General features: G+C 41.4%; 1 protein-coding gene across 5 annotated transcripts in view; it reads left to right on the top strand.

Annotated features, from left to right (window-relative positions):
• Positions 1-24,534, top strand: part of DAAM2 (dishevelled associated activator of morphogenesis 2) — a 212,022-nt gene that overhangs the window by 160,867 nt on the left and 26,621 nt on the right. For 4 of the 5 annotated variants that reach the window (XM_086744495.1, XM_086744497.1, XM_086744496.1 and 1 more), the window contains 5 exons: positions 362-679; positions 7,672-7,779; positions 10,566-10,598; positions 14,122-14,228; positions 22,991-23,075. In XM_086744495.1, coding sequence (XP_086600621.1) covers positions 362-679; positions 7,672-7,779; positions 10,566-10,598; positions 14,122-14,228; positions 22,991-23,075 — 651 coding nt within the window. The remainder of the gene's footprint in view (positions 1-361; positions 680-7,671; positions 7,780-10,565; positions 10,599-14,121; positions 14,229-22,990; positions 23,076-24,534) is intronic. The other variant, XM_086744498.1, reaches the window with a different exon arrangement.

The following is a 24,534-nucleotide window of genomic DNA, read 5'->3' as shown; positions in this document are numbered from 1 at the left end:
TATTCAGTCTTTGAAACCCTAAGGTTTAAAACTCAGGAGTTCAAAAGTTCATAAGATTGAACATTTCTTTTTTTCATACATGAGGAGAAAATAATACATTTTGGCTTCTTTTACTAGCTTTCTGTTTTTCTGAGCCATTTATGGTTCCTTTTTTCAAGTTCTCCACAACTTCAAGGGCTTGAAACTTTCTCTTAAATGAAAGCTGAGATTCCTCCCTTTATTGCATGGCTTTAAGTGCAGGAGACTTTAAAGAAAACATCAAATATTTTGAGACTTGTAATAAAATCACATCAGCTGGCAACATGGAGTTATTGTGCCTTTTAAACTGTTTTTCTTTTTCTGTGTGTTTTTTATTTTCCAGCAAGGGGGCAGCATTTCATTCCCACCCCCACCACCCCCTCCTCCAGGTGGCCCATTAGCTTTGTCCTCTTCTCACATGTCTGAGAATTTGCCACCGCTGCCACCTCCTTTGCCTTTCTCCAGCTGTCCCCCTCCTCCTGCTCCACCACCTCCTCCAGGAGGACCTCCTCCCCCACCAGGAGCACCACCTTTCTTCAGCATGGGGATGCCACCTCCTTCAACAACCACCTTCAGCAGCAGTGGCACCAGCCTGAAGAAGAAGTCTATCCCACAGCCTTCACACCCACTGAAATCCTTCAACTGGGCTAAGCTGAGTGAGGTAAGAAATTGCAGTACTCCCAGAAATTAATTTACTTTCTAAGCATAATTGATGTTTATTAATGCCAGGAAGTGCAAGGCAACAGAAGCAAGTGATATTGTGGCTTTCTTTGGGCTAAAGTCAGTAGGAGTCAGTAACTGTCTTGAGGGAGTCTCCGCAGTTCTCCAGCAGCACAGCGTATCTCCTGTGATGACCAAAGTTCTGGTTAGATGGAACTGCAGTAGATCTGGGCATGCTATCGGTTAGGCAAAGCTGTAGTGGGACTGAATATGTAAGCCAGAGCTGGACATTTCCAGGACTGGTGTGCCAGAGCTGCCGTCACTTGTGGGTCAGGGGAAAGGATGGCCAGAGCCAAAGTGGGCAAAACATGGTGAGAACCACCTTCAAACCCAGCCTCCTGGCAGGGAGCCGTCACCAGGAGCCATCACCAAAGAGAGAAAGGTGGCTTGATTCTCCTCACCGTTTGTTCATGGCCACGAGAGAAGCTATCCTTCTCCATGCACGGTTATCGCTCTGTTTCTTGGTGATAAAACTCGGAGGCCTTGGATTATTCCTGTTCCACTCATTTTCTGCTAGCTTGGTTGCCTCTCCTTCTCCTCCACTTCACTCTTTCCCTTCTCTCTCTCTCTTTTTTTTCCCCTCCCCTTCTCTTTAGGTCTTAATTTTTTTTAACTGATTTAGAAAGAAAAAAAAGTGTCTGTGTTGAGTTTGGATGGCTGCCTAGAAACCCAGGTTCTCTTTTAGACTGAAACTCACCCAGGGCCCAACTCCGGCATTTGGAATGAGTGTCCAGGGACCTCTGGAATGCCACAAGAATTCTCTCTCCCCCTCTCTCCTTTTCTTTAAAATAAAGTGAAGTGAAATATTTGCTGCACCGTCTGTGCTTGTCTGTCAAGGCCACGTGGGGGGTGTGGGAGAGAATGTAAGGATGGGGATTTATTTTCCTTTGCAGAACATGGGACTTAGTGCTCTGAAGAAAAGAAATAATAACTAATATATGTATATATGAATGTATATGAAAAAGAGTGAGTCACAGGTGTTTCTGTTTAGTGTACAGTAACTGTAGGCTTATCCTGCCCTCTGGTTAGGAGTGAAGGCAGCTGTGCTAATAAAATTGAAGACCTGGGTGGTGAGGTGGGTAAAAGATGCTATTTTGAGGAAGGCAGAATAGTTGGAAAAAGGGGCATAAGAAGGTGTGTGGGGGGGTCATTTTGGGGTGTTTGCCAGAGTTAGTGTTTTGACCTACTGCAGAGGCTGTGGTGCAGATGCAGGTGACTTGGCTTGTTATTTGGGGTGCACTTTGTTATGGAGTTAATTAATTCCACTCAGGACTGGAGGAGGTGATAGATTTTGGTTATCTTCATCAGTTATCTTGGATTCCCTGCTTCATTACCAGGCACTTTCTATTCACATGGATGTGAATCCTCTGAATGAGAAGTCATGGATGGGTCAGATGGCCTCATCTTGCCTTTTATCATCATTGCCATAGTTACGTGGTGTTCTCCTGAACTGTCAGAGTAGCTATATATGAATGAATGAAGACTCACAACAAGCACACTGGCTGGGAGCAGCGTGTCTCGACCTTTTGAGCATGGGAAACTGAGGCCTGGAAGTGTGCATGGTATTATTGTGTTCATGGTAGTGTTTAGCTTCCAGTTTACATACAAGTTTTCCCCACAAAAAACATTTTGAGGCAAATTGCATCTGACACCATGTATATGTCTTTTTTATTTTTCTTTTTAAAAAAAAAAACAAACAAACAAACCTATCTAGTTAGAAAGAGCACAGCCATGACTGCAGCACGCAACACAGTAAAGTGTTGGAAATGCAGCTGTACAACCAACCTTAGGGCTGCAACCGGGTCAAATTTATTATTCAGCTCTTAGGTATCACTGCATACTGTTTAGACTATCCTTCCCAGAGCAGTTAGTACAGAGTCTCTCTCCTAAGCTTTCTTAAGTGCAAAGATGATGCCAGGACTGAGGAAGCCCACATGAAAGCCCCTTTGTGTCCGTGCAACCTGTCTCAGCGGAATGAGAGAAAGCCAACAGAGCCCTAGAGGGGTGTGGACAGGGCTGGTTGAGAGGGATTTGTGCATGATATGCTTTCTCAGTAGCAGAATCAAGGCTGTTCTCCAGGGCAATTCATATGACATCTTCCCCCTCCCCGCCCCCCCCCCCCAATACTGATAATTGTCTTTGGAAGGAAAAGACTGAACTGTTAGGTGTTAGGAGAACGATCAAATATATTCAAACTCGTAGCAGTTGGCAATAACAGATTGTCCACAGTGCCCATGGGCAACATGAAAAAAGGTTTGACTGGAAAGTATTTGTGCTTCTAACAAGGAAGCTCCAACAACTTGCTAATTTCCTTTGAGAATTAAAGATTTTGTACTAGCTTTGATGTGAGCTGACAACCAGTGGCAAAACCATTTAGATGTGTGGATGGGTTAAGTTCTGGTGAAGCCCTTCCACATCACAGCTCCATTCATACAGCACTGTAGCATTGTCTGTGAATTCCATTCATACAGCACTACAGTAGTGCCAAGGATCTCTGTTTTTTAAGAAAAAGATATTGCGATGTAATCACTGTAATGCCCTGGAAATATTCCTTTCTTTGTTTCTGGATAGCAAATGGAGTTTTCTCTCCCATTCTGAATTTTACACAGTGCTCAAGGTCAAACAGGGACCAGACATTTATGGTTAATCCAAATGATTAACTGATGTCAAACACACTGGAAGTATGGATTAACATCATTACCTCTTTAATAAATATAAACATATTGACTTGAAGTTATCGGAGTAAATCAAGTCAACTTTCAACTGCACTGCTTGTTATCTCATGGCTGGAGAAGCAGCTTCCCATTAAGAGTCAGGCTTGTAATGACTCTAGTCAGTGATCTAAAAGGGGCTTCTTTAGCCAGCCCTAAATAGACCTGGGTGAAATTATCTCAGAAGAAAGGTATTTGGTCTACATACCACACAGGATTTTAAAAAAAAAAAAAAATCACATAAACAGAAAATGTTCATTTTCACACTGTTTTTAAAAAATATTTCTGTAATGTTATTGATTATTCTGATTTCTGGACCTTTCTTGCTAAAAGCAGCCTGAGGATCATGGCAAACAATGATGCAGGACTGCTGCCAGAGATTCAAAATTAATTAAAAGATTTTTACAAAATCTCAGTGTGAAGCCTTGGTGGTGCCTAGTCCTACACTGAGATAAAGAAGCTATCTCAATTAACAAACATGCCAGAAATACATTTTTTTTTTTCTCAAAGTGGATTTTTCTTACACTGAGGAAATAATCTGATATCAAGAGAGAAATTTGGAAAACACACTCTGTTCATACCCTTTTTTTCAGATTCATAATGTAATTATGAATTAAAATTTTAAGTTGCTTCATTTTTTGATGGCTAGTATTTTACAAATATTAATGTACTAATAAGGAGGATTGCCTGCTCCAGTATTCACGGGACACATAGTTTTTATGGTTTCTCTGGAGTTGCAGGGCAAATGAAAGTTTTTCCCAAAGTACTGTAAGTTTTCACTCATGCTGTGAGGTTATTGAGGCATGATTGACTTTGGTGGCTTGCAGAATATCACTATTTATCTTTCAGGGTAAATAAAATAATCTGTTAGATGTAGCAGAGGGCAGCTTGATACGATTTGTAGCTCCATGAAACACTGTCATTCTCTAATCTTGCTAGGTCTCTCAGGAAATTTGGCTTCATTGGAAAGGTAGAGTGACATAACTGCAGCAGCTGCAGCAAGCAAATTGTTAAATGCAACATATCAAAACCTCAGCTTGATGGAGCAAATGCCTTGTCAACACTTGTCCTCATAATAAGATAGTTCCTTATGTAGTATGTGCTACCATTTGGCTAGGGGATGCTGGGAAATGTAGTTCATAGAATTTGCTTCTTAAAGTGGGCTGAGACTTTGCAAAGCAGAGGAACTGCAGATCTTGGAAGACTTGCAGAATAAATAAATGAATCAATAAATGAATGAATAAATGAGAAAAAAATGGGGGGAAAGCATGTTACAGATGAAGTGACTTCTCTCTTTTTTCTTCTTTTTTTTTAAGAGAAAGGAAAAAAGGAAAGAAGAAATAAAGAATTTACTTTATTTTTAAATCATTATTTAGGGACCATAAATATTTTTTATGGTACTGAGGGAATAATTTATCATAGCAACCACATTATACAAGTCTGTTTCTCTTAAAACACTCAGTCTCTCTGGCTGATGACAAGGAACTATCAGCCAGTTAATCCATAACTGAGTAGCAAAAGCTCAGTGTAGGAAATTATCTGGCAGCAACATGGAAGTTTGCAAGGGCAGATCTTAGGGTAGAAATAGAAGGGATAGCCCCATTGCAAATGTTTTGTGTAACGAAGGTTGTTTATACCTGTGCCTGCCTCATTTTTTCTTTGACTAGATTATCCCACTTGGTCTTTAAGCACTAAAATTGAGTTGCTTGGGTCAAAGTTCTGTCTGTGCATACCATTGCAATGGGTGCTCTTTTAGTATTTTTCTTTCTGCTACAAGTACCATACAAACCATCCTGTATAGGACCAGATTCAACCTGAGCCTTAAAATGAACCTGAATTGAAATAAGAATAATGTTCGCTTCCTTAGGTTGTTTTTCTGGGAAGGTACAGACGAGAAGTACTCTCTGCAGTCCCTTTGTGAGTCTCAGAACTGCCTGTTCTGGCACTTCTTCAGTTCATTTGGACTAGCCTGTTCTGTAGCACTTCTTCACTGTTCTTGCCATTTGTGAGGAAACTTCACTCCCAGGAGAGTTTTGTAGCTGGACAGGTAGATGGGCAAGACTCTCATGAGTAGCTGTCTCTTGAGTCACATCCAGCCTTCTGCCAAACACATCATAGAGCTTTTTGGCATCCTCAGGGCTCTATCCCAGTGATGACTCTAAGGACTACTCCTTATGTCCACTGGCTCCTGTCAATAAATATTCTTCCGTTTCAGTGTTTGATGGGACAATCTGAAACAGGGAGGAATTCAGAGAACTGCTCCACTGTTCAAATACATCCCTCAGGATCTATAATTCAAGATTTATAAAGCCAGCTTGGAAGTTAAATGAGAATGAACACTCTGCCTGACTGCTTCTGGCTAAGATTGGCAGTAGAGTCCAGGGTTAGGATAAGATTAAAATTAACTTTGTCTCGTTTTCCTTTGGCTGGGAGGAGCCTCTCAAACTCGTTTGTCATGTTACAGTCATAGGGTTATGATGTTTTTCCTACTGTGGAAAGAAGAGTCACACTGATGCAATGGATGATATAGTGACATTGGTGAGCCTGTTCAGGGATGGGTGCTGCTCCCATCTAGTAAATGGTCTCACTGTAAACAGCACTGCAGCATTGCAGGCACACCCCTCCTTGCCCTCGGGCACTCACAGGCTGCCTCTGGAAGGGAGGGTGTTGGTTTTCCTCCACAGTGTGTGCCCTGCCAGGAATTTCCTCCAGAACACTTCACTCTTTTATTTCCCTCTCATTTCATCCTCCCATCAGGTGTTTTTCCTTGCTCCTTGAGCCTTGTGGCTTAGCACATTTCCCTCATTCCTTTGATGACTGTGAATGGGAAGTAGAGCCTGTTCCTAATTAGTTCTGATAATGAAGTGTTAACACACTTTGCTGCATAGGTACAAGTCAGGTACTTCAGAGCTGGAGCCTGTGTGAGGGTTTCATTGCTATTGCTTGCTGTTCCTGGCTTTCTCTGCACCAGTGTTCTGCTGGCTCTTTGTCTCCTGGGGTTTGCTTAGGTCTCTTTACAATCTCTTCTGTCCATTTCCTTTTTCTTTTAATCAACACCTTCCTTATTTTTCCAGTTAATAAAGTACAAGAAATGTACACTTCATTAACTAAATGAACTGAAAGACCATGTTGTCAGGTGTGAAAAGCAAGTTTTCCTTTTCTGAATGAGTAATTGCCCAAAGCTTGTCCCACACAACATGCACATTAACAGTCAGCAGGACAGATATAAAGTAGTTGAATATTTGTGTCCTCTTTGCCAGCAAGGACATCTGTCCTGAGAATGTCTGCAGGAGACCTCCAAGGCCTTCTCCTAGTTTAGAATGGCTGCTGATTAGTTAATTCCCATAATACAAAAGCCTGTTTGGTCCAGGGCTGGTGGACAGCAAAGTTGGAAGAGGAGTCTGTGCCTGTCTCCCTCCATGCTCATCATCTGTCAGACAGCTAGAATTCCCTGGCATTCAGGATAATGTATCACATGGGTTGTGAACATTTACAGTTAGCATGGATGATGCTATTTCAGAGATTCGAGTATAGTTTGTCTCTATCTGGGTCAGCAAAGAACTCATGTGGACAGGGGAGATCATGTAATAGGAAACAATTAGACTTGAAAGACTCAGAGACTTAAAAGTAAAATAAAATCAAATCTTAAACTACTTTCACAGGCAGGCAGAATGAAAACCATGCACCCTTTGGGGTTTACAACAGAACCTGGCAAAATTTGCAGAAGGGAAGATGTGTCTGGGGTTTGTCATGCATCAGTGCCCTTCCTAAGCTTTTTCCTCATGATGGTAACACTTCTTTCAGCATGACCACAATCATTGTGTTAGACAGAGGGCCACTCTTGAAAGGACACGTACTGTGGGATCATGGATATTGCTAGAGATGTGGTCTGCTTGTCTTGGAATGTTACCCCTTCATCAGAGGCTTGCTGTGATGAAAAATACAAAATACTCAGTATGTTTAAAAAAAACAAAAACAAACAAACAAAAAAACCCAAACAAAACAAAACCCAACAAAAACCAAAAAGCTCAAAATCTCACAACTGTTTTTTTTTTTTTTTTTCCTCCTTTGGCTCTTGAAACAAAGTGTGCCCTCTAAAATGACAGCAGTAGTACACAGGAATATAGACAGTCAGTAGGAGAGAATGATCTGTCCAAATGAGATTGGATGTTCTTAGCTAAAAGCTTTTACTGTCTTATTAAAATATGGCCTTTTCTTTCAGGAGAGGATCCATGGCACAATCTGGAATGAGATTGATGATTTAAAGGCATTCAAGGTGCTGGATCTAGAGGACTTTGAAAAGATGTTCTCTGCATATCAGCGACACCAGGTAAGGGTGAACTCTTCCACATCTTACCTTCCTTGAATTTCTGGAGGAGGAAAGAACACATGGCAGTGATCTGGGCCCTTGTCCACCTGCAGTCTGGCTGCATCATCTACTGCTCTGCCACTGTTCAAAAAAATCACAAGAGCAAAATAAGCGGGGAGGATGTATAGGGCAGAGTATAACCTTCTGTTATTGACATGCTTCATACTAATGGGCAGCTCTTAGAGACAATAGCTCCCAACAGATAATGCTCCACTTGATCTCAGCAGCCATTGACTTCCAAAAGCTCCTGAGCCTTACATTCATGCTCAATATCCATCTTTCTATTTTTCCCATTCACCCAGAGAAAAAGTCTGTAGCAAGTGCTGAGCAAGGTGACTGAATTAGCTGTCTTTCGCTTTGTCTGTTTTTCCTTGAACAGCCTACTGACCCACCTGGCTAGGTGACAGAAACTGTCTGAGTTACAGATTGTAAGACAAACAGCATACTCTAAAAGCAACCATTTATTAGAATTTCTTTTCCCCCTCCTCTTTTTCTTGGAAAGCAAGTCACCTTCAATCTATCCGTCTATGCTGAATGAGGTTTAGCAGGAAAGGGATTGTACTTGCACTCCCTGAACTCCCGCAGCTTTCCTTTGCTTTTGTAATATGTTTGGAGAAATAAAATCTTTCATACTCTGCAGAATTGGATTGTTGCTCTGAAGTTTTAGGAAAAGACATAGTCATGATAGCCATAAGCAGCCTTTACGCCTTACAGTGGTGATGACTACTTCATTGTTGTTATGATTAGCTTATTTAGTACCTTAAAATTAACAAACAAACCCCTTATCTTTTGACTTCCCTTCTGTTCTCTTCTCTCTCATTTTTTTTTCTCTAATCCAATAAACATAATGAATAACTCTTCTGATTTACTAGTTGACAGCAACCTAGATAAGCATCCAAACTTGAACTGTGAAGAATGTTAATGTTATGCGTTGCATCATGAGATTTCATTTCTCATTCTGCTCCTGCAAATAGCTTTTGCTGTTCCAGTGGGTCTGTCTCTCTTTCTGTGAATCCCATGCCCTGAAACAAGAACTTAGTTTATAGAGAGGAAGGCACATGAAACTTCAGTGTTATTACAAGATTGAATTTAGACCCAATGCAAACAGCTTAGCTATGGTGTCTTGCATGTGTGGACGTGAGTAGCCATTGCAACATCGAGGTGCCATTCCAATGTTTTGGGTGCAAACATTGTAGCTTTCTCACTAGAAATGACCTTGCAAAGCCTTGCTTCCTTTGGGCCCCAAGATCCAAAGCTGAAGCTGTCCTGGTTTGCACACTCTCAGTTAGAATCATAATATTTATGGCTGTGTTACCAACCTCTGAAAAGCAGCCTGGCCTATTCAGGCATAAACGGACCTGACCCTTACTTCTGCTCACTGGAAGGGAGGCATCACCTTAGAGTGACCACCATGGGTATCAAAACAGTTCTCTTCCATCCTCTTTAAACACAGTTATGACAGTGGCTCCAGAGTATCACTTATGTAAGCTGTTATTTTTGTGTAGTTAGGTGTATTGCTGCTCTTCCAGCTTTCATTGAGGGTTTTGGTTTTTTTTGTGTGTGGTTCCTCCCTCCACCCTCCCCCCCCCCCAAGTATTCCATTGTTATTACTTTACATGATACTTTCTTTTTCATCGATACCACTCCAGTGTGAACTGGATTCCAATCACAAAGTCCTCATCAATTTTCTTGTTCTTTTTTTTTAAAGACTAAGCAAACAAAATTGCTTTTGAATCAAAGTCTTATGAGAACTTCTCCAGTTGATTCACGCTTAGTCTTTTCTCCTCTTTTATTTTTGGAAATACTCCTCTCCAGCCAAGTATGTGTTTACCCTGGGTTTGTGACTTTTAAACTTCATCCAAATGTCTGTAAAGAAAAATGTCAATGCAAAGCCCTGCTCTTTTGCTTCTGAAATGTTGAATGAGTACAGATAAAGACTTTCTTTCTTTGCTGTTGTTAACATGATGTTAATATTTTTTTCTGATTTCATTTACATTAAACAGCTTTTCTTTCTTTATTTTTTTTTTTAATGACAAAGGGTCTCTTCTCCTCTCTCAAGCCCAGAGTATCATTTTTGGTTGCTATGAGGGAAAGCAGAATTGTCCAGTGTACAGAATGGTGGACCAAGAATTCTTACACTTGTCTTTTGACCTTGCTCCAGTCTTACTGTGAAAGATTGACCTTTTGATTCAGTATATCTGGTGTTTTCCTGGAGTACGTAATATGTTGGGAAACAGTTGGTGTCTGTCACCCAGTAGTGCTGTAAAGCTTCTTTGGTGATTAGTGAGTGCTTTCAGAATACTTGGCTATAAGTTGTTAAAGGGTATAATGTATCGTTGAAACAAGTTGTTACTAATAATGGCAAACTGTGCCTGTGCATCAGGAGAGGAGAACTGACCCTCAAGTTTTAACCTTGGCAGTTCTTTCAGTAAGGCTCTGGACTAGATTTGTAAAGGTATTTAAGCATTAACGTTTCAAGACCTAAGATATTTATGCTTTGGAGATTGAATTTATTCTTTTCAGAAGAGACCTAGAACTCTTAGTTCCCCAACATCTGCCAATTTAAAATATGCAAAGAAATGCTGAAATACCTTTAAACCATCTGGGCCAGTATTACTTGCTAAGCATTTTATTCTCTTAGAAAACAGTATGTGTCTAAATTCAGCTGCCTTAAACTTGATATCTTCCTCTGTGACTAATTTTTGGCATGTTTCCTTCTTCGTTATTTGCGGCTGCTGCCTGCATAGGACCTGCTAACTAACCCCTCCTCCTGTAAGCAGGTGAGTATCATTGTCTGTCTCCTGATCCTCTGGCAGTGCGTGGGAAGGTGAAGTCCTGCACCAAGCCATTATGGGGTCTTGAATCATCTCCTGCTACTCTTTCATATGCCCTTGCACCTCTGATTTCTGGGTGGGGAAGGTGGTGCAAAACATTCCTTTAGTTGTATTAGCTCTGTGGTAGGAAGTAGTTCCAGTTCATTCACTTAGCTATAACCTCACTGTTGTTTCTGCTGGTGTCTGGAGTCCCTTTTTTTGATGGTCCTGAGGAAAAAGACCAGGGACAAAGTAGAATGTGAACATGAACTCTTCCTTAACCAAAGTAACAATCTCTATAGTGGCGAACAAAAGGGGCTCTCAAGGAGCCTTCACTCCCATTATTCCCATCTGTGGTCCATCTGCTTTGGGCAGTACTGAAATCTCCAGTTGTATTCACTAGCCACAGACTTTCTGATAAAGAAAATCTTTCTGTAGAACTGGAAGGCACTTGGGCAGAAGGATTTGTGCCAGCTGAGGAGCAGAAGGGTTAGCCTGGAGGAAAGCCTACTTCTTTTCAGACCGCTGAAACCCTCAGAAAGTTTAGCCAAAGACTGAAATAGTGTTTAGATGAAGCAGAGATATCGGACTGCCCACATGTCTTCAGACTGGCTACCTCTCAATTTATTCATCATCTTAAGCAAGTGTTGTTCTTGGTAACACTTTTGGGAAGAGCAATGCTCTCAGAAGAGGGTTGTTCAGATGTCATCACAAGTGTCCCTGGTGGCTTCAGAAGAAAGTAGTCTTCACCATCAGTGCTCAGGGAACTGTATTTTAAAAGTCTAGTCAGGACCTCTGCCACTGGGTGAGGTTAATACATGGCTCTGGACCATTTACTGGCTTTCATCATGGCAGCGTGCACCATGAAACAAGTCAATATGGTAGAAATAGTTCCCTAAAGTATTGATAATTGCTGGAACATAGGGTGCTGCCATGGTACCAAGACCCCAAGTTCTGCAGCTAACCAAATTCAAACTGTATTTGAAACAGGGCAGCAATACGGTGAACAGATTCCACGTGTCTAGTCATCCTAGCACTGAAATTTTAGTTCATTTTTTAATCTGCAATTAAAATCTCAAATCTGAAATACTCTTTGAAACCTATAACATAATGTTATCCCAGAGGGAAAGTTGGTAAAGAATGATGGGATAAAACTTAGGGGTCTTGTCTGTCAGGTTGACAACATCTCCAGCTGTTCTTGCTTTCTGTGCTTAGCCTATCTCACCAAAGCTGGTCACTACTGGCCCCTTGCTCCTCTTTTTTGATGTCTAAGAAAATGCAGATAGTCCATACACAATCTGTTTTCCTTCAGCGAAGTTTGCAATCTGGCTTTGGTAAAACCTGAGGTCTCATCTGCTTTTGCTTACACACAACTCCAAGTATCTATAAATATCTCTCTTCTCAATATGAGTTGAAGAGAATATATTTTTAGATGACACTAGGCCACTGCTTATGGCCAATGAGTGGCCACGTCTGAATAGTTCAAGTTATTAATCTGTGTTGAACCTTGTGGGTTGAGGGATTGGAAATGGCACAGAGACTATTATACCAATCCTTACTGTATCCCTACCAATCCCTACCCCGACACGACACACACAGTCGAACCCTGAACCTATTTATTTTTTACCTTGGTATGGGTGCTGGTTAACACTAACCAGGTGTATTTGTCTGCAAACATTAGCTAGTGAGGGACAGTGAAGCTTTTAATCCAGGAGCGCAGACCAACAAGTACCTCTCTTACCTTCAACAGCTGCCTATCTCCCCATTCCTCTATCTTCCTACCCACAAACTGAGGAAACTCAGGAAAACTTCGATATCTCTACATGACAAATTATACCGGGGGTGCTTTGCTTTTTAGTATTTTTAGTTATTATCTCAGAAATAATAAACTTGCCCAATGCCCAATTTTTCCTTTTTTTTTTTTTTGAAACATAATTTGACATATCAAGTAACACAACTTTTTTTTCTGCCAAGCTAGACACTTTGGGTACATCCAGCAGAACTATTGCATGCATGTCTTCACCTGGTGCATTGTACCTGCTTATAAATGCCACTTAGTGTTCATAGTGGCTCACTGCAGCACATTTGGATGTGGTTGTATGAATCTTTTGTATACCCAGGAGCAAAACAGGCTGATTGTACCAAGAACACAAATGGCAACTAACAGTATGAATCTATGATTTATGTTTAACACTCAAATATTTGAGTGTCAAAATCTCTTGTAGTGGATTAGTCATGCTGATATAAGTAAACCCTGAGCTGCAGAACTCTGAGACTTGACAGTGAATTCTGGAAAGCATCACTGTATGCTTGCCATGATCATACACCTTTCCCTGGGTATCTGCTGTTGACCACTCTTAGGGACAAGATGCTGGGGCAGATGGACCTTTTGGTCTGACTCAGCATGCTTGCTGTTGTGTCCTAAGAAAGAAGTCACACTGCTAACTTGGCAGGTGCATTCACAGCTATATTATACTGGTAAATCTCAAAATCTCAAGGCATGACAAAATGGATATCATTGAAAGGCATTTTTGAAGACATTCTAGAAGCAGTTAGCTGGGAAAATAAAAACTGTCCTGTTTCCAATTCCCTCTTCTCTGTTGGTAACTAGAGAGCCATTATCCAGGATTAACACCTTTTATCATTACTTCTACTTCCCTTCAAGGAATGGTGTTAAAAGATACTCAAAGTAACTACAGAAAGCCAATCTCTGCAAATGAAACAACTCCTATAACTCTGATGTGTAGGCAGGACAAGGAGACAGAGGCTTCTGGATGGTCAAACTGGGTTTGCAATTAGTTTCTGTCTATGCGCTGTGACACGAACGTTTTGGAGGAGAATTTTCCAGGTTTTTTTTCCAAGAGTTTGGCAATGGGGATATACAGACAACTTTGAAAAAGGGTGGTTTCTGTATGGTTAAAGGTATTGATTAATTTAAAAAAAGAGAGGCTAGTTCGGATGTTTTAGTGAGATATATTTAGTAAGATAAATGCCATCTTGCCCTACTGTTTGCATCTCTCATTTAATATGAATTGGGCTGGTCCAGTGGCAGCCTTAAGAGATGATGGAAGGATTTTTTCTGATTGTGCTGCAGCCTTTCAAGAATGCTGTGTAACCCCTGCAAAAGGCATCTACTGAAGGTTATGCTGTGACATCAGTGGGCTTTACCATAATGTGCCCAGTTTTCCTGTCATGCCAGTTTTGCACATTAACATAATAACATAACTGTTGGTAGGGTGAGTCCAATAGGTCAGAATTAGGCTCAGTATTTGGAATCACAGATGATCTCAGAGGTGGTAATGAATGTCTGCTGTTTGTCTAGTAATACAGGATCTACCGACATGTTTTCTGCCCTTCTTGTCTCCTTTTCTCACCATGTGGGTGGATTTTCCCAGGTTGGGATGGGTTTTGTTCGTTACACTCAGTCTCTCAGTCTTGGGTAAGAAATTATAATACTGATTGTTTTCCCTCCCTTTTGAATTATATGCAGAAAGAGATGGGTTCAACAGAAGACCTTTATCTCTCCACGCGTAAGGTGAAAGAGCTCTCTGTGATTGATGGCCGGAGGGCCCAGAATTGTGTCATTCTCCTTTCCAAGTAAGTGTGCTAAGCCTTAGCTCACAGGGTACGCCGTGGTCAATGTAGAAGGCAAGAGGGGATGGAATTAAACAAATGGACATGTTTCTTTTCCCACTTAGACCTGCTGTCTAATACCTGCAGAGCTTCAGAGAAACATCTCTTGCAGCACATGTCTCTGAAGCATTAGCACAGTAATAAATGTATTCACATGCATATTTTGTGCATTAAACAGATAGACACCAGGATGCATCTGAAGACTCATCACTAGAAAACTATCAGTACTCGTAGGTAGATGAAAGCAGTTCTTTGGCAGTGCTTGCACTTCACTCTAAGTGATGTGTCCCCCATGCTCTATGTATGTCACTTTTCTTCTGTTCTGTATTCTAAATGTTGCTCCAAGCATCTCCCTGGAATACAACAGAGCTGAGAGTGATGTTCATCTTTGCCATTTTGGACTCCCAGTGAGAAGAGTGGTGAATGTAAGAAGATATATTCAAGAATTAGGTCTTGTATTTGTAAATTAGGTTTTGGAAGCCAGGAGTTGTCTTTGCATGCTCCTGCAATGACTGATGCTTTCAAATGCTCTGACATCAGGGCCCTCTAACTGCTTTTCATGTCCTTCTACCAACATGAGTACTGAGCTGCATGTCTGTCACTAAATATCAAATTTGTGCAGAAACTGATCCACCTGAGAAAGGTACCTTTTCTACCAGAAGAGGGACAGCAGGGATGGAGACAGAATCTGGGAAAGCTGTGGCAGTACTAAGCAATAAAAGTGTTTCATTGATCAGTAGAAAATGTGGGTTCATATGGATGTGATTGCTTGTCTGCTGTAGCAAACTAACAGTTAAAAGCAAAGTTGCAGCCAGACCACCAGGATTGGAGTGAGTTCTTTCCATTGCTTAGTGAAACTCACGGAGCCTCTCATTATGCTACTTATGTGGCATTAGCCTGCATGTCAGCAGGACCCCCACCATCCAAACCAGCAATGAGGGAAGGCTTACATTCCTCTCTCTGCAGCAGTTGCCAGCGCATGTCTTTGCTGGTGTTGGCAGCTGACTGCAATCTGGGGCAGAGGAATAGGGAGGCATAGGGGCAACAGGATTTTCATGCTGTTTGACAGGCCTGCTAAAGTGTGTCTGGGGTTCAGATTAACTCATGTAACCACATGGAACATTTCCTAGAAGTGGTAACATAACGTGTGCAGGTGGCTGGACTTAGGAGGATCCACGAAGGTGGTCCATGACTTGGTATGACACTGGATATTTATTTGTAAAAATCTTCTATCTCCAAAACAAAAGCAGTGTTGATGGCAGCAGTACATGTTTTTCACCATTCACCTCTTCTGCCATGCAAGTCTGGCCCATTCTTGCCTGACAGGAATCCTCTCTAAATGGTGGGAGAGAGAAAGGACAGTCTCTGTGGTTTGTCCTCCCTTCTCCTGCATCCAGCAAAGTAGCACTGAAGTGTGAACCTTGAAATTCAGGGTACGCAGCATGTGTTCCAGGTGTACCATGAAGCCAGTCCACCTTAAGCTGCTAGTCTGGACTCAAACCAGAGGTGAAAAGCTGTGTTTTGTTACTGTCAACTTCTCTGCTAGGAAATATCCTGGTCTTATTGTTAGCAGGCCTAACATAGATGATAGAGATTTGGAGACTGAGCTCACTGTCCCTAAGGAGCCTGCCAGTTTGTGTTGTGTCCTGTTAACTTTGCTGTGCTGTGCTATGGGAAATACCAGTCACCAGGGCTAGCACTGGCTTAGATCACTTAATGTTTTTAGCAGATAGTGTTACACCCAGGATATTAGAAATCTCTTACAGCTTGACCTAGCATTGCTATTCCTCCCCAAACTTCCCCTTTAAATGCAACTAGAAAAGCAAAAATCTTTGGGAACTAAAATGGCACCTTTACATTCATGCCTTCTCTTCTCTTTGTGCTTATATGGTTCTATTATTAAAGACAGCAATTGGGAGGATTGGCTACAGATAATAAATGAAAGGGTTTTATGACCCCTTTGCAGCTTTTTTTGTTACCCCACTTCTTCCTCCTTTAGGTTAAACCCTGAGGAGGGATGCTCCCAGCCAAATCATCCCTGGCTACTGCCATGGCCTTGCTGCTCCTGCAGCACACCTTACACGTGTGCGTGTGGGTGAGCTCACACGTGCAATGAGAGGGGATTTAAAACTGGTGACAAAGAGAGTTTGTGCAACCCTGAGCTGCAGCCCCAGCTTTCAGGTTGCCACAGTATCTGCCAACAGCTGTTTCCAATTGACTCTTACTGTGCATATATCCCTGTAGTTTATTCCCCCTTTGTTTACACTAAACTGTCGTGTCCTTTAAAGTAAAATAGCTGCATGGGTTGGGTTTTCTTTCCCTCCACTACTCAAATGTTTTTGTTTTACTAACACTGTGTTAGAAGGGGTCAGGCAGAGCTCATATTTCATGTGATCCAACAAGCCAAAACCTAGCTAGAGCAAGAAATAGATGTCTTTTGCTTTCTTTTGCAGAGAGACTGGAGCATGGTAGACTGCAAAGAGATAAAAATCAAATTGCTAGTTGATTTTTGCTGACAGTTAACGGATTCATTAGCCGTCCTCCCCATTCTTAGCTCTATTTTAATAAAAAAAACCAAACTCTATTTCAACTACTTGATAGCAGCATCTTTCAGTTTTCCTGCAGTGGAAGGAGGCAATTGTCCTTGTTTAATGGAGTCTGATGGATCCAAAATGAAACTCTGCCCCATAGGCCAACTGTAAAGGTTTTAATAGGCACAAGATCAGTTTATCTCACAGTATTTCCAGTAGCCCATAATTCAACCAGAACATGGAACCACCTGTCTGCGGTGAGTCCAGGCGCCCACTGGCTTCAAATCTGGCTTTCTCAATGGTGTTTCCAACATAGAGTTATTTCTGTCACACTGGAAATCTGCTATCCCTCGTGAATTTCCTGATGTCTTCAGTTTCCACCAGGCTGGAGATTTACTGTCAGGCTTGTGTGGTCTGGAAGAATCATCCCAGATCTCTGTGTTTCCCTGCTTTCACCTAGCAGCTGGAGATTTCTCTGACCTCTCTCACCAGTATGGCTTCTTCCTGCCTCCATTATTTAAGTAATGGGTAGTATTTTCACTGCTCTAGTGTTTTTGTTGTACCATGTCTTTAAATGTTCTTGCAGAACATGCCGAAGACATGTATCACTTACAGTCTTACTCTGAAATGCTCTGCAGAGGTCCAGTTCTATGAGACACATTGCTCAGAAGAAGGCTGAATGTATACTTATGGAACTTTTTTTGTGCAAGTTATTTTGCATGAATTGCAGCAAAATCATTATATCAGTCGTCTTCTGTGATGTGTTTGTTGTTCCTGTGGCCCAGCTAGTCAGCAGTAACCCCCACAAGAGGCTGGAAACAGTAGGAGAGCTAGCAAAATGTCATAAAAGCAGTAGTAGCAGAAGGCAGAATCTGACTACACAAAAACAGATTTAAATGTGAATATGACAGTAGATAGATACTAGCAGGCAGCTTTACCAAATGTTTGTGGCTTTCACAATTGTTGATTCAAACATCTGTCAATAAGGGAGAAGAAAGGGACTTGTGCAGCCAGAATACTAAAGAGACCGAGAATTTCTCTCACATAGCTGTGCCTCCTCAGTGCTTCTAAACCCTTTCAGTTCAGACATTAAGAGGACAAACTAGGCAGCCACTGTCAGTCTCCATGTACTGCCTCTGCTGTGCCCCCATTCCCAGTGTGCCTTTCTGCCATGTGACAACACAGTGTTCACCCTTATTTCAAGGTAGATTCCAAGCAGTATGATATTTTGGGGTACAGATCATATCTTGGTACCAAACCAGCCCATTGGACTCAGCAGTTCAGTTCCTCAGTGTGCTGTCTTGAAAAACACTAGACAATGAACAGTGCCTCCTGCGTTCCTGGAGAGATTTTATATTTTTAAGTTAAGGTCCACAATAAATGGCTTTACCTGCTTTTCCAAGTATGATAAAACCCAAGGCTAAACTGAACATGTCAGTCAATGCTACCCCATCTTAGATCACAACTAGGAACTAAGTAGGTAGTGTTGTGACAAAAGATGAACCACTACCTCATCAATATGTCAGTGTAATTTGGGGATTCTCAAGTTTGGCCCTGCTTTGCTCTGCTTGACTCTGAGAGACAGCCATCCCCAGATCCTTCTTGGTAGGAAATGGAGAGTATTTGGATGCAAAGTAGCTTGGTCTATCATGAGCTTTTGCTGAAGGAGAAAAAGAAAAGAAAAGCCTGTTTCTTTAAGCAGTTGGCAGAATACTTTCACAGTGAAGTGCTGAAAAGACACTTGTGGATTTTTTCCCAACGTGTTGATATAGTGGTGTAAGATGTATCTGGTAAAATGTCCCAACTGTTGTCCTCAAAAGGTTAAGGCACTGTCTTCTTCACTGATGACATGAGTTGGAAGCTGAGATAAGAGTATGTGAAGAGAGTGGCTGCATCTTTCTGTCTCCTGGGTGAATGTGCAGTTATATCAGCCTTACTCTTGAACGCTTCCTTTGAGAGGAGGGAGACATCTCTTTTTCCTGCCTTTATGGGGTAGTGACAATAAGTATTCCCAAAATGTAGATATTTAACAGCCTGTTACTTGGCAGTTGTGCAGAGCCTTAGGAGATCTCAGAAGTAAGAGAAGGCTTATGTCCCAGTGACAAAGTTTGGGAGTGAATTGAGTAGTAGCCCGTGTGAAATGAGTTGTGGAGATGGAGATGTCTGCAGTCTGTAAAAGCTAAGATTTGGGTGAGCTATCCAAACTGGCCTTAGGATGCAGCTGCATATCAATCAGTACCTCTCACTGTCACAGCTACTACTGCTGGCGTATTTTGGAAGCACTGTGGTTCAGTTCAGTTTGAAGTAGAAAATGGCCTTGATACATGATAATCAGTCCCCTTCTCCAAGGTAAAAGGAAGACTGGGATTGTGGTCCTTGTGGTATGGGAGCTTAATGTAGCTGCAACAAAACTCTGGGCTCTCTGGTAGTAGGCAAGCGTGCTTCTTTCTTGAAAGCTAAGCAATATCCAAGGAACAAGGCCATGAAGTAACTCACTTTTTTCCCTTGAGAGGGAGATGGTTAATGAGCGACAATTATTCTGCTTTTGATCCATGGGAGGGAGGAATGAAGGGGGGAGGTTACTGTGAGTTAAATCAATGGGTATATTTAAGGAGGAAAAATCAGCGAGCACTAGATGTCTGTAAGGGAAATTGATGTAAAACTGCAACATGTCTCCCAGGCATGTTCAGAGTCAGGCTGCCAGCTTTCTCTGAGAGGACGAAACAATAAACCACTTGATGTCTGCAAGTGAAACTGGTGTTAAATCAGCCGAGGTGTCCTGGGGAGATTAGTGATGAATTACTCTGCAGAGTCAATAGAGATTATTTATGAAGCCGGAGGGGATAGAGGGAGGCAGGCAAAGTACCATATCAGAAGTTATTTGGTACTTGTTGAGCTTTAACATTGCTTGAAGATGACTCAAGCAGTTGGACTTCCATATGCTGCCACCAGATGTACAGGTGAGGGAAGAAGGAGGGAATATTCTCAGTAAAGATGCTTTTCCTTCCTCATCTGACCGGTGTCAGGCTGCTGTTGTACAAAACCAGTCAATATCTGTACTATGAGTGAACGTGCTGCAGCTGAGGAAAGGGGCACTGCGTTTGCTTCTGGTCACATTTACTTCCTGAGTTCTGATGCCAGGATCTGTGATTTGGTGAAGTGTAAGGCAGAGAGAATACAGCTTGAATCGTATGCTGTTCCGAATTGAGTTGTCTCGAGCAACTGGAGGAAGAGTGCCTACATCTACAAAGCTTGTAAGAAGGTCATTGCAGACTTTCCAATAGATACTGAAATGTAATTTCTGTAGTGTAAATTTTTGGGCCATAATTCCACTTTAATTTGCTGTCTGTCCCATATGAGTTTTAGGCTCTGAGGGATGCCTCTATTCAGTTCTAAATGGAAAGATTTTACGCATCTGCTTTAGGTTCCTCTTTAATCTGTTCACCTGTTTCTTTTTAAAAACAGTACATCTGTTTCACATTACTGCTGGCCATCTTTAAGATCTACTGCATGGCTGGGCATGAGTTTTGAAAATAAAAGAAGAATCACTTGATTAACAGTTCTTTGGCCAGTTCTTCTGCCAGTTTTTAAGTGGGAAGTTCCCTGTTTTGTGCTGTTGATGCTTACAGCTCTTGAAATGTGTCCTGCCGCAGAAGAGGAACGAGCCCACTTTCGAAGAGTAAGATTATTTTGCCGTAAATCCTTCTGTACTTGTAACTGAATTGATAATAATCTAGGATGCACACCTGCAGGCACCGTGACCCCGTTACAGGCCTGTAAGTGACTCAGTCCAACTGCTTCTCAGCAGGGGGCTGGCAAGCTTTCTGCTGCTCTCTACTGTGGACTGAACCATTCAAACCAGATGTTTTTCTGCTGATGGCAGGGCACAGAATCATCCAAGAAATCAAAGTGTTTGTATAACTGTCTGTCCTTGGGGCTCTCAATTATTTTTGAACAGATGATGTTTTCAAGTGTATTTAGTGCTGATGAATGGCAGCAAACAGAGGAGCCTGGAGTCTGAAGTCCTCAGGCTCCTAGACAGAACATCAAGATCAGCAATAATATGCGCTACACTTTCTGTTGTGTTGACGTACCTCAGACCTGTCTCTTTGATCCTGTTTACTGCATCCCCAAACATGCGCAGAGGGACTTGCACTGTGTAATGGGGTGGTCAGTATAGTAATTGCTTGAGTTGCATGGAAAAACCATGAAATTCACCCTCATTCTTTTTATCTTCAGTGAAAGCAGCTATAAGAAATCCTCCACCCTGGTGTTCATGGGTTGGCTTACTGCGTGCCATCTGAGAGACTGCGTGCTTGTGTCACAAGACACAGCTAATCTGTGGAGTCCAGATTCTGGAAAGTGTAAAGGTGCTCTCTAAAGGAAAAATAACCAACCCAATGTAGCACTTCAAAAACCACAGGCACCAAATTCGCTGGGCATGTGTAGATGTGTCTGCTAGGAGCCAGGTGGCCCACACCCACTAATATGCTGCTCAGCTCTCATGTGGTTGCAGGGTTTGATCTGTTCAGGGTCATGCAACTATGGACTTTACAATTTGTTATTATTAAAGGCAAAAAAAAAAAATCCTTCAGTTTTCTGACTGCGACTGTAGAGCTTTATGCAGAAGCCCATGCACTTAGGTTTGTTGTTTTGATCCCGAGTCAAACTGATGACCTAAAGTAAAAAGTTTCCAGCTTTTTCATTGTGAAACTTCTAATCCTTCTATCTCATTCAGGCATGGCCCAATTATGTAGCTTTTCTGGAGATTCAGTAGCCTTATCTTACTTGGCTGGTATCAGTTTGACCTTGTTGTCAAAAGCTGACACAATGACAAGCTAGGAACAGAGTGAGAGCAATTAGGTCAGAGGTGTAATACATAAAAGCTTTTGAATGTCTGCTGATTCATATTTTAGTTTCCAGATGTTGGTTATATTGGGCAATCTTAAAATGTTTTAAGTTTCTTAGTTTTAGTAATATTTCCTGTCTGTAAAAATAAAGCTCTTTATTTTGCTTTTACATAATTCCAAAAATATTATTCTATCCAAGTGGCAATAGCAATGTAAAATTTCAACATTGAATTTCTTAGCACCGAAGGCAGAAACATTCTGCCTCATGCATCAGCTTGTTTCTTCCATTTGCATTTTCTCTTTCTGCTGCTAATTAATTATATTGATTGTAGAAGGTCCATGGAGATTGCAGACTTCACTCCTCAAGTATTTCTTTTCACGCTTTCCTATTTCAGACCTAAAATTGAGATTTTCTTGTGGATAGCCTTTCCTTTATGGTTCATTTGGTCCTCCCCTACTCTTCTGAAATGACTGATGAAAGTGTTGTGGGTTGGAGGTGGTGGGGAAGAATTTGTCACTTGCACATTTGTTCATTGACATCTGCACTAAGAACTAAGTTCATTTCATGAAACCTATCAAACAGCCTCAATAATCATAAATTTTGACTGCTTCTGGTCTGCCTTAGATTTCAAGTGGGGACTTTGAGGGTTTTTTTTTTAATTGATTCTGTGTTTTCTGGTAACTGATGACCACTACTCATTGCACACAGATGGACAGGAGTAGGGGGGAAGGAGAAGGTGATTTTAGTACCTCAGATAATATTAATAAGCTCTTGGTTTCAGAGCTCATTTCATATTGGGTATGAAATGGGGATATGTAGGTCCTGTCAAGTCGTTCTTCACCTGTGGCTGCTGACAGAGTGAACTTACCTAGCACAACCAGTCTTGTTAAAAGAGACCTTTTTCTCAGCTCTGTAACGGAAAGCTCAGTCCTGTTGCTTGTTACTCTCTTAATATGCACAAACTGAAGCGTAACATGGTCTCACAGACACAAGTCATATGGATTTGAGGGGTTTTACTATAGCAAAAGAACTTGGTGACGGAGGTGTCTGATATGGGGGAAGTTGGAAGCGCTTTTGATCTATGAAGTCCTGATTGTTTTTAATCAATGTCTAATTTATGTGTGTTTGGTTAGCTGAAGAACATGAAAATACATGTTCTATAAAATCTCTGCCTAAAACTGATTTAATTCATCTTACTGAATACTCTAGAATAGCAGCTTCATAGTGAAGCTTCCCATGGTTCTTTTGTGCCTTTTTAGTGCAGCTTTTCAGGCTTCCTACTTTCTGAATTGTCATATTCACTTAAGCTTTGCACTAATGGTCCAATGTTGGTCCTGTTGAAAGGCTGAAGTTATCTAATGAAGAAATCAGACAAGCAATCTTGAAGATGGATGAACAAGAAGACCTAGCAAAAGATATGCTTGAGCAGGTGAGAAAGGTTACAGTCAGATATATCTTACTCTTAAGGCCTTCACTGCCTTTTTTTTACCTAAAGTAAGTGGATATATGTACTGGCTCTGCTGGTATGTCTGCAATCTGAACTTGGCCTTATCATGTCAGTGGAGCTACACATGGGAGCATGAGAAAAGTATTTTTCCCAGTGTTGTCAAATATACCTCCCTCATGTAACTCTGTTTGTATCAGATTGATTTCATAACAGTTTTCTCTTCTTGATGCAAAATATGCATGATTACAGTTGGTATGAGGTTTCCTTTCATGTCCTCTCTTCTCACTTATGACTTTCCTATATTTTTCCATCTCTTCTTTATACTGCTGATTATATTTTTTTGTTCTTTTAAAAAAAAAATATTTTATTTTCTTCTCTTTTGCTTAATATCCTGTCTCTGCCTGCAGCTTTTCCATTGGGAAATGCCATGAACCAGGCCATGTAGGTCAGTGGTTAGAGCTGGGACTAGAAGGGATCTTGTATTCTAACTTGCATGGTTAGAAAGGGAGTCAGGGACTTCAGTCTCCAGCAGTTGGTTCACAGCATAGCTTGAGGCGGGGTGGGGAACAAAAAAAAACCATTAAATCAGCATTGCCCAATTTCCCCCATTTATAGAGAGTGAAAGAAGATGCTTTGTCCAAAGATGCATATGATAAAAGTTCCTTAGGAGTGTGCAAAATGGTGTAATTCTGAACCACCTGATAAACCTGATTCCTTCTTTGTGTGCAGTCACAGTATTTAATTGTGTACAAAAAGCTTATTCCATTTTTGAAATTTATAGCCTACTTGTCATGTTATCAAATGCTCACAGCAGCTCTAAAAGTCGCTTCTGATGCTCCACACTTTAGAGTATCATATTTTTGGGGAGTGGGATAAAATATTAAAAAGTGGTAAAAAGCAAAGCGCGTGATGTGCCTTGTGAGCAGTTTTTGTGGGTATGCACTGACGCTGTGCGCGTGGCAATATTTATAACCATACTAAAGCACAACTACCACCAGATATGTCAAAAATCTGTCAAAGTGTGAGCTTTAAGGTCAGCATATGAATAGCAGCCAGTGTCAGACACACATCCAGTCGCTTGGTTATTGTTTATTGTTTTAGCAGAGTGGGGTAGACCCAAGAGAGAGATAGATGAGGCTTTGTGTGTAGTCTAGGATAGGCACGATGGGTACTTCACACTGAGTGGGATACATCCTGCTCTTGTTTGCAGCAATCTAAACTCCAAGTAATACTGTGGGAATCAAAGTTCTCTCTGTACTTCCCCTTGAGTGAGTTGCAGTAGCACTTGGCCTTTAGGATTTAGAAATGGGAAATTCCCCCTCGGAATTAAAAATTAATCTAATGAGGTCAGTGAGGGATAAAGCAGAACAGCAAGCAAAAGTTTAAAAAAGGTCAGTTTTGTAGCCACAGCTGCACTTTTTTGAAGTTACGGTCACATGGC

This window comes from Chlamydotis macqueenii, chromosome 3 (genome assembly GCF_036417535.1).
Source record: "Chlamydotis macqueenii isolate bChlMac1 chromosome 3, bChlMac1.mat, whole genome shotgun sequence".
Classification (NCBI taxonomy): domain Eukaryota; kingdom Metazoa; phylum Chordata; class Aves; order Otidiformes; family Otididae; genus Chlamydotis; species Chlamydotis macqueenii.
This window is presented reverse-complemented; position numbering and strand designations above follow the sequence as displayed.